Source organism: Phlebotomus papatasi, chromosome 3 (genome assembly GCF_024763615.1).
Source record: "Phlebotomus papatasi isolate M1 chromosome 3, Ppap_2.1, whole genome shotgun sequence".
Taxonomy (NCBI): Eukaryota; Metazoa; Arthropoda; class Insecta; order Diptera; family Psychodidae; genus Phlebotomus; species Phlebotomus papatasi.
This window is the reverse complement of record NC_077224.1, coordinates 30,962,642-30,972,377: the sequence shown is the minus strand read 5'-3', so window position 1 is coordinate 30,972,377 and position 9,736 is coordinate 30,962,642. Positions and strand designations below refer to the sequence as shown.

General features: G+C 35.4%; 2 protein-coding genes across 3 annotated transcripts in view; one reads left to right on the top strand and one right to left on the bottom strand.

Annotated features, from left to right (window-relative positions):
- Positions 1-9,736, top strand: part of LOC129807616 (protein pelota) — a 232,813-nt gene continuing 223,077 nt past the window's right edge. Inside the window, exons 1-3 of one of the 2 annotated variants that reach the window (XM_055857001.1) lie at positions 1-215; positions 300-396; positions 455-1,272. In XM_055857001.1, the coding sequence (XP_055712976.1) occupies positions 175-215; positions 300-396; positions 455-1,272 (956 nt within the window). In that variant the 5' untranslated portion in view covers positions 1-174. Of the gene's footprint in view, positions 216-299; positions 397-454; positions 1,901-9,736 lie in introns of both variants that reach the window. The other variant, XR_008752299.1, reaches the window with a different exon arrangement.
- On the bottom strand, positions 5,357-8,269 carry LOC129807619 (uncharacterized). Its single transcript, XM_055857004.1, has 2 exons — positions 5,949-8,269; positions 5,357-5,592 (listed from the first exon to the last, which is right to left on the bottom strand). Exons 1-2 carry the CDS (start codon positions 6,215-6,217, stop codon positions 5,463-5,465), a joined length of 399 nt encoding a protein of 132 aa, XP_055712979.1. The 5' UTR covers positions 6,218-8,269; the 3' UTR covers positions 5,357-5,462.

The window sequence follows — 9,736 nt, the reverse complement described above, 5'->3', positions numbered from 1 at the left end:
GCGTTGTGATCAGTTCAGCCGGGTATTCTCGGTACACTTCTTTCATTTCACATGGACTGCGAAAATATGTTGTACGTCACGTAAATTTCCGCGAGTGTTTTTTAATATAAAATAGCACTGAATAAAATGTTTATTTGTTTGCATCATCGGCAACTGTAACTAAATTAGTTCGAGATGAAATTACTGAGCAGAAATGTGGACAAGGGTGGCAGTGGGTGAGTTGAGAAAGCCAATGTGTGAGATTGAGGTTATGTATTTGGGGCATCTTAGCAATTGACACTTTTCTTACTTCTTTCCAGGGCCGTTGTTCTGATGCCAGAGGAGCCGGAGGACATGTGGCATGCCTACAATTTGATATCCGAAGGAGACAATGTCAAGTGCACGACTATCCGGAAGGTGAGATAGCAATTTGGGGGGAAAGACTGTGAGATAATGATCAAAATATTTATTTTAGGTGCAAAATGAAACGGCCACAGGTTCTTCAAGCAGCAATCGTGTCAGGACAACACTCACTATCACGGTGGAGAATATAGATTTCGATACGCAGGCGTGTGTGTTGCGCTTGAAGGGGCGCAATGTGGAGGAGAATCCGTATGTGAAGATGGGGGCATACCATACCCTCGATCTAGCCCTCAATCGTAAATTCACACTGGAAAAGCCCGAATGGGATACCATTTCTCTCGAGCGCATTGACATGGCCTGTGATGTGACTCAGAGTGCAGATGTGGCGGCTGTGATTATGCAGGAGGGGCTTGCTCATGTATGCCTCATCACATCCAGCATGACGCTGGTTCGTAGCAAGATTGAGGTGGCGATTCCGCGAAAGCGTAAGGGTTATGTGCAGCAGCACGAAAAGGGCCTCACCAAGTTCTATGATGCTGTAATGCAGGGTATACAGCGTCATGTAAATTTTGATGTGGTTAAGTGCGTACTCCTGGCATCACCAGGCTTCGTCAAGGACCAATTCTACGACTACATGTTCCAGCAGGCCGTGAATGTGGACAACAAGACTCTTCTGGACAACAAGAGCAAATTTGTACTTGTGCACTCGTCATCCGGCTTCAAACATTCCCTCAAGGAAGTACTGCAGGATCCAGCTGTGGCCGCCAAGATGAGCGATACCAAAGCAGCTGGAGAAGTAAAGGTTCTGGAGCAGTTCTACACTACGCTCCAATGTGAATCGTCCAAGGCCTTCTACGGCAAGAAACACGTAACGGCAGCTGTGGAGGCACAATGCGTTCAGATATTACTCATCTCCGACAATCTCTTCAGGTGAGTGGAAATTCAGGATTTATTTTCAGTTGAAAACGTGAAGAAGGAATTTTCTCAGGAAAATGAATTTTATCGCAATGAAAATTCACTTGAAAATTTAGAAAAACTTTGAACTCAGGATATTTATGAATTTTTCAAATTCTGTCAATTTGAACCTTTGGGCATTTGAAAATTCATTTTTTGACCCCTTATAGCTCGGGTTAGTGGGGTGGCTCAATTTTTTTTTAATCGATAACTGTTAGGTCCAACTGTAATATATTAAAATTTGGCTGAGTTGGAAACAAAATTTGGGGGTGTTTGAAAATGATGGAAGGGGGGAGGGGATCTGACTTCATAAATTTCTAGTGGTTCATCGACATTTAACCCTTGCCGAAAATCGCTCTCTCCGTTCTCTCTTCAGAAGTGGTTATACGACGGACGGAACGAGGCGTGATGTTCACGAAAATCGATTAGCACATATGATATTCCTGATCTATGGATGTCAAAACGTGCAGGTCGGATTTAAGTGACTACAAAATCTGAGATCGTAAAGAATTTCAGCTAAAAAGAACTTCTAAAAATATTTAAATTACAACGAAGCCTTAACCGTTTAAGAATCGTACCAAATGTTATGTATTACGTATATTAGGTGAGATTCTTAACAATCTCACCTACTATAATCCTAACAAAATTTCATGTCGTCCGATCGACCTCAAACTTGGCCAAAACGTGTTTCAGCACTTCATGATCACAAATATATATGTGGCTAATTTACGTTCCCGGCCGGCCGGCCGCTATTTGGAGCTTAATAGCTCCTAAACTAAAAGAGATATCGACTTGCGGTTTTCGGCAAAGGTTATATATCGGGTGAAAATTGCAACTTGGTGCATTGACCCCCCACCCCCCACGCCTCTTTCCGCCATTTTGAAGACCCCCTTTTTTTTGTTTTCTTAATGGCTCCGCCCCTATAGCATCGAGCGGGCTCAAATTTTAGTATGTTATAGCTGGGCCTTAGAGCTTTCCATCAATACCAAACTTAAGATCCCCCGACCCCCCTGACCCGAGCTATAAGGGTCCAAAAAAAATTTCTTAAAATGGCCATAACTCCGGTTCTAATTGTCATAATTTAAAAATTGAGGGCTTTTTGGAAAGCTCTCGTGAAATGCCACTTCCTCTTCTAACATCGCAAGTTCATAAAACTACCGCTAGGGGCGCTATTATTAAAAAGAAAATTTTTAAATCTTATAAGTTAAATAACTCAAAAATTCCATTGTGCATCGGGCTGAAATTTTAGTATGTTGTAGCCGTTGATTATACCTATCAAACAAAAAAAACCTTAAGTCGATCTAAAACCCCTGACCCGAGCTATAAAGGGTCAAAGTTCGAACATTGACCGGCCTCTATCTCCGGTTCTAATTAACATAGCGACCTAAATTTTACCTTTTTGGTTTCGTCTCGATGAGCACTTTCAGATGGAAGTTCAAAAAGTCACCACAGGTGGCGCTGCGATAGCGTCAAAATTCATCGAAATTCAAAATCACTTTTCTCACAAACGGAATTGTGCAAGTTAATGAAATTTTAGTATGTTGTAGTACAGTCTAGGACGTTTCCAAAATGGTGCAAATGTGCGCTGTGGTTAAAACAGAACCGGAGATATGAGGGGTCAAAGTTCACAAAATTCAAAAAATCATATCTCCGGTTCTATGTGACCGATTTTGATGAATGAGGGCTTAAACGAAAGATCTCACCAAATGCTACAACTTTCTAGGACCAACACCAGGGGCGCCACAGTCGAAAAACCAATTTCAATATCACATAACCTCAATTATCTCGACTGTCGCTGAACCGATTTTGATGATTACTTCAACATAATTGTAGAGCACATTTGTCTCTACATTTCGTCCATACATCATTTTCCACTCAGACTACTCTATCACTCCGATTTTGCCGTTTAAGTGTGAAAAAATTGATTTTTCCCATAATAACGCTTTGAAATCACTCAGATGCCAATTTGACTGCCTCTACTCCACAAAGACACTTAAAATATGGTTTTAAATGGAAAGTCCCACAAAATACAACAATTCTTTGATTTAGTTGAAGTTCAACAAATGACTACTTGGGGCACTCTGGATGAAAAAACGAGTTAAGAAACTAAAAACCTCGCTTATCTTGGCTTCTGAGTAATCGATGAGTTCAAGTTCTACGGCAAAATTATAGAGTACATTCTGGTCTACATTTCACCCATATATCACTTTTGTGCCAGTTCATCCAAATCCTTGATATTTTGGTTTAAATGCAAAATTTGTATAATTTCACGAATTTGATTCAAGATAACTGAATGGCGACTCACAATTTCAGCTCTAAATCGAATTTGCATGCACTCCGAGTTAGCTCACGTTAAGAATCTCACCTACATAAGCCGGTTAGGATTATCTGTCCCTTTTATTTTGCTTCCGTTTTTGTTTTTTTCCTTTTAAACTTGCGACAATTTTGTAAGTTCTAAACAAATTGAATTGAATTGAAAGCTTAAAGACTTGAGTTATAATTGTAGTGTCAAAATTATAGATATATAACTATCCTACTCTGAATTGAAAGCTAATGGTGACGCTATATCTAATCCTATTTTACCTAAAAAAAAAATTATGTAATTGAAAGTTCAAAAGATCCTCTCGAGCAGCTTTAAAAATTAGGGATCTTAAAAAAATGACATTTTCATTTCAACTTTATTATTGCGTAATTTGTTACAATTTAGCTTAAAAGATAAGAGATACTCTAAAATCTAAAAACTTTATCGACCAATAGGGTAAGGGCTCATAATTTGCTCCAGTCTGCTTATAAGCATCGATGTTCCAAGTTTGAAGTGCGATATTTTCAATACTAATTGACTTTTTTGTTTCTCTCTTTTCAGAAGGGTTGTTAGAAACGTGGCAAGCTATTTATCGTCTTATTTTTACTAAAATTAGTTTTAATACGTTTAAAAATGAATTGATATGTAGAGGTGAATTTGACTCTTATTTTGGACAACTTGGTTATTAATTTGGACAATTTAGCTGTAAATTTGGACAGCTAATCCCCCTCAACAGGATGCTCATTGTTCTTCATTTCATGAACCAATCTTAACAAATCCTCTTCCCGTTCATGTAAGGGAAACGTAGAATGTCACAAGAAACCCGGAAACTTTCCATATCATTCATTAAAGTGAGTTGACTTTGGTACTCCAAGTACGTGCGGATTCGCTCATTCCCTGGCCTTTCTGGGAGCCTTTCAAGGCATTTCTCGCTACATCTCTTTCGTAGAGATGATGCTCCTTTGTTTTTCCAGGCATTTGTCCAACCTAGTCATCACAAAGGCTAAAACTTCAGAAAATTTCGTGAGAAAAACACCTGTCCAAAATAAAGAGTGTCCACCTCATTGGTAAATGTCTTGAAAAATTTCCCATTTTTCACACGAAAAATCTAATTCACAAGGCAAATCTCACTTCAGGTCAAATGTACAAATCACTACTAACGTGAATCAACACAATTTTTAATGAATATTTCATAATATCACTCAAAGAAAGCGAAGAAACATTGTTATTACTTCATCACAGCTAAATAAGACTGAAGTAAATACGAAGTTCTGTTATATTTCTCGTAAGCAATTGCTCACACTGAATTTTCATCAAAGCAATTTAAACTCAAATCATATTCAAAATTTAACGTATTTAGTGTTAAAATCTTTAAAAAAGAACAAATATTTAGATAGAATTCATATTATTCATCAAATATTGGAATAAAAATCCATCATTTTAATCAATTTATTTTTAGTGTCCAATTTTATCCTCAAAGTGTCCAAAATAAGAAACTGGACAAAATTATGAGCCTTTCCCCTAAAATTATTTAGTACTTAATGATTTATCTTTGAATTGAGGAGATTATTCATAAAATCATAAATTACTTGAAGTGTTAATAAATGATGAAAATTTTGCCATTAGTTGGCTAATAGCATCTTCAAATCTCTCTAAATGCACCTCTCAGTCTTATGAAACATTTTCAACACTTGGATCATCCATCAAGTCATTTCTCATGATGACTATTTGCTAAATAATTTCTTTGCACTCTTTAAATTGGTAAAAAAAAATCTTTCAATTTTATTTCTATAATTGACGCTGTAGCATTTTACATTGGTTTTAAGACTCTACTAAAAATATATTTAATAACCTCGAGAGGCTGTCACAGTTGAAGTGATGGCAATATTAATCTATCAAGTTGATTGCGCCCAAATATTTCGGGATCATACTTTCTGCGATACTGAAGACGATTGTCACCATATGTCGTTGCCGGCTGAACCATGTAGTCGTGCCTACAAAAAAAAGGAGTATTCGAATATAGAAAAAGAGAAACATTGAACGGAGAATTATTTGAATAATGTAAAAGGGTCAAAAAAAAGCCAATTAAGTCGCAGAATTTGATTTGAATTAAATTTTGGTGGTTTCTCAATGAATAGTTTTAAATGGAGCAGAAAAATCAAGTTCATGATCATTCAGTGGGTTTTATTATACTTGAAGTTTGTTTTTTTTTTCGTATATATAACATACTCTTCTTTCGTTTGGTATTGCGCTGTTATATGCATGAACTGGTTTTTCTCACCACACAATTTTTGTGTAATTCTTTTCTTTTGCCATTTATTGGTAAAGTATTTAGCATATAATCTTATACCTGTTGATTTTTGTTGAAGTTGATATTTTATGTGGTGTAGGAGTGAATTTTATAAGTTGATTGTGGGCGCTTTTGGTGTCTTTATCGCTATTGAATGTATAACTGATTACACTATCTTGTTTCTTGCCACGTCTATTCAAAAGTACATTACTTTTGGAATCTGGTACCTTTATGGCTTTGCACAGATTACAGTCTTTTTGACTACCATTGAGAATATTTGGCAATCCATTGGGATCTATTTTGTAATCAGCCACAAGTGTTGGAGACATTTTGGTTTCTGTTGATTTTGTAACTATCAAGACTTTGTTGTTTCTTTTTTTTTTTTTTAACAACACTCTTGCACTGAATATTCAATAACACTAATCAGCATTCTCATTACGGCTTTAGCCACTCATGAGCCACTTCAGTATCAGTTTATAGAATGTGAGTCTCTGTTTATTTGAGAGACTTCTAAGTGGGGGTCGGTTTTTTTTTTTTTAGCTAAATAGTCACTTGAGATACTAATACAAGAATAAAAAAAGGAATGCACGAAAACAATTAAATAATTGTCCACAGTGTAATATTGTCGTGTTGATGAAGAATGTTGCTGTGTAAATAAAAGTGTCTCACTTGAGATTATAAAATTTTTCCAAGCGAACTGCTTCAGTAGAGTTAACAATAAAACACGGAAAAGAACTCGCGTTGGCATAAAATGTAAAAAGAGATTGGAGAGTGCGAGAGACTGGCCTCTGGTGTGTGGACTTGTGTGGCACGGTTTCTGGTGAGGAACTGAGGAGAGAAAGAGACTTGCTTGAGTGGCAACCAGGCACTCTCACGAGTTGCAGGTCAGGGGCCCAAAACATGTGTTGTGGGATCGCACAGAAGTTGTCACAAAAATTTCAGACTCATCTTTTAGCGGAACTGCAACTGATGCTTTCACTTTTTTTCAATATTTAACACAGTTTTTTTTTAACTCATACTTCTACATATACATAACTTAGTATTACATTTGTTAATAAAATTTTTAAAACATTATCTACTGTTAAAATTTGGTATTTATGTTTTTGCGTAAATGTGTTGTTGATTTTAGTTAAAATATTTGCCGATAAATAGATGTGGAAGAAAGATAGAGAATTGTGTACATTTTCAAACAGGTCACGCGCAAGTAAAAGATAAAATTAATCCCATGAAATGTTTTTACTTGCGTAAATTTGTACAGTTAAAGGAAAGCTACAATTTACCGGTGTTTTGTTTTGGATGTAAACCTTCCTTCAATATGAAATTTTATATTTTGCAAAAGTTTCAGAAATTATAGGTAAAATGCTATACTTTTTTATGCTTAAGAGGTTGAATTCAAATTTTTGTTTATTATGTCGGAAAAAGATGACAAGGAAACATGCTGTTTTTTTTTTCTTAGAATGAGCGACCCATACGTAAGCCCTTAACTCTTTCGCGTCCCACTTTTATTCAGCAGATGAATTCATGTAAAATTGAGTTTTTCCTAATGCTTTATGATCAAAATAATTCAAAGAGGAAAAAAATTTTCCATTGCGTGAAAACTCGGAAAAACCCCGGGTCATATATGACCCTGTTGTCCTCAAGGGAAGTGTATTTACCATTTTCAAAATCTATATCACGGGCTTTCTAAGAGTTTTTTTGCTTAAAGTTGTTAATTTGGCCAAAACCACGGCAAACTGGATTGCTTTGATGAACACTGTACTCCTGGTGTTCAAGGAATCTTCCTGGAAATCCCTTGAACAGTCACTGTCACAATATTTTGAGTGGTATTTGGCAAAAATAAACTTATCCAAATATATATTCACACACAATACAATTGCACAATATGAGACGCTTCCAGAATACTCTAAAATATTGCAAAATATGTTATAATTCATCAGATATAAGATGAAATGTCCAGGAGCAAGATGTCCCACCTGCATTTCACGAAGAAAAACAATGTCCCAACTACATTTCGCTATAGATTTGGGACGAAAACACTGTTACCCTTGGGGACCATAGGGTCATATATGACCCGGAAAATTCTACACGCTTTTCTGGAAAATTGAGAGTAGTTTATTATATCAAAATATGCAATATACAATCTTTGGATATTCTATTTTGTGTTTCTAAAGAACTTTTTGCTGAAAAAAAATAAATTAATATAAAAAATTTTGAAAAAGAAAAGTCATTTCACAAAGTTCGAAATCAGTGATTTTTGATCTCAAATATTTTCTTTTCCTGAATATCTGGAGTCTTGAGAAAATTAGCCAAGAATCTTACATCCTTCTATTATGATGTCGTGCACAAACCGATAGATTTCAATTAATGTTAATAGTCAAAAAAAAAATTGTTTTTTCCCCGGGTCATATATGACCCTAATGACGCGAAAGAGTTAAATAGAAAAACTTAATCTAACGTGAACCTATAAAATCACAAAAAACTAACTAGAAGTTAAAGCCTTTATTGTTTTTCAAGGATTTAAAATTCAAAGAAAAACCAGTGATAAGCCCAGATAAGCTTATGGTAGCTGAGATTCTTTACAGGTAACCTCGAAATGCGTGCAACTCGGGGTGCTTGCAACTCGGAATGCGTGAAAATTCGATTGTGAGTTGAATTTTGGGGATAAAGAATCGCGCCGAGTAAACTGTTCTCGGCAGTCGAAATGGATGAAATTGGCTCGACGCAATTCTTTACCCCCAAAATTCAACTCACAATCGAATTTTCACGCATTCCGAGTTGCAAGCACCTCGAGTTGCACGCATTTCGAGGTCACCCATAAAGAATCTCAGCTACCATAAGCTTATCTGGGCTTTGTATTAAATATTATTCTTTGTATTAAATATTATTAAATTATTTTCTCCAGCAATCTTTCTAAAAAAAAAAAAAAGAAAATTATTAAGGTTTCTGGATATTTGACTATTTTGTTGACTTTACTTTTCTTATGATTCAACTTTTTTCTCAGGGAAATTTTAATATGTGTTTTAAAGGCCTTTTTATATAGAGACCTTTTTATACAAGACCTTTTTATATAGAGCCATTTGAAGCCAATTTCCTAAATTGATCTCGGAATCTACTCACAGTGCTCCGAGGAAAAAATGTATTTAAACAAAATTTAGTATATTTATCCCTCCATACGGTAAGGTATCTTATAATACGGAAAAACTTCTCACTTTTTAGATATATTTAGCGTAACGGTCGCGAGTACAAAAAAATCCCATATAAACTTAAATGGGAGTATGAGAAAGTGGCTTCAAATTTCAGGAAACTTGAGGGGCTAGGTTTTATACCATACTTAACAAGAAATTTATCAATCATTCGTATTGCTGCTACAAGATTTAAACTAAATTGTTGAAACTACGCTCTATTTATATTTTTAAAAAATCAGTATATCAAATTCAATAGAGTAAGTGTGCCAAATTTCGGCATAGTTGCATGCAAGCGTCAAAATTTCAAGTTTGAAATGTAATATTTTAAATACAAATTGATTTTTTTTAATTCTTTCTTCTGAAAGAGTGTTGCTTGGAATCTTGTAAAGAGTTTACCGTCTTTATTTACTCTAAAATCATTGTTAAATCTTAATAGATTTTAAAATGAATAAAAATATAGACATAGCTTTGGTACCCTATTTCGGCCACCTTCATTCTCATAGTTCCTTGCCCTTCGGGAATTCTTCCAATGTCTTTTTCACGTCATCTCGTTTGTCGAAGTTACATTTTTTGTTATTCTTTTGTATTGTATAATCTCTAGAGTACGTAAAATCTAAAAGTTCATGGAAATTCGAGGAACAAAAAAGGTGGCCGAAATTGAAA

Coding starts and splice junctions, on each gene's coding strand:
- LOC129807619 (XM_055857004.1), bottom strand. CDS start 6,217: ATGTCTCCAACACTTGTGGCTGATTACAAAATAGATCCCAATGGATTG. Junction 5,593..5,948: donor ACTTCAACAAAAATCAACAG/GTATAAGATTAT, acceptor TTTTTTTTGTAG/GCACGACTACATGGTTCAGC.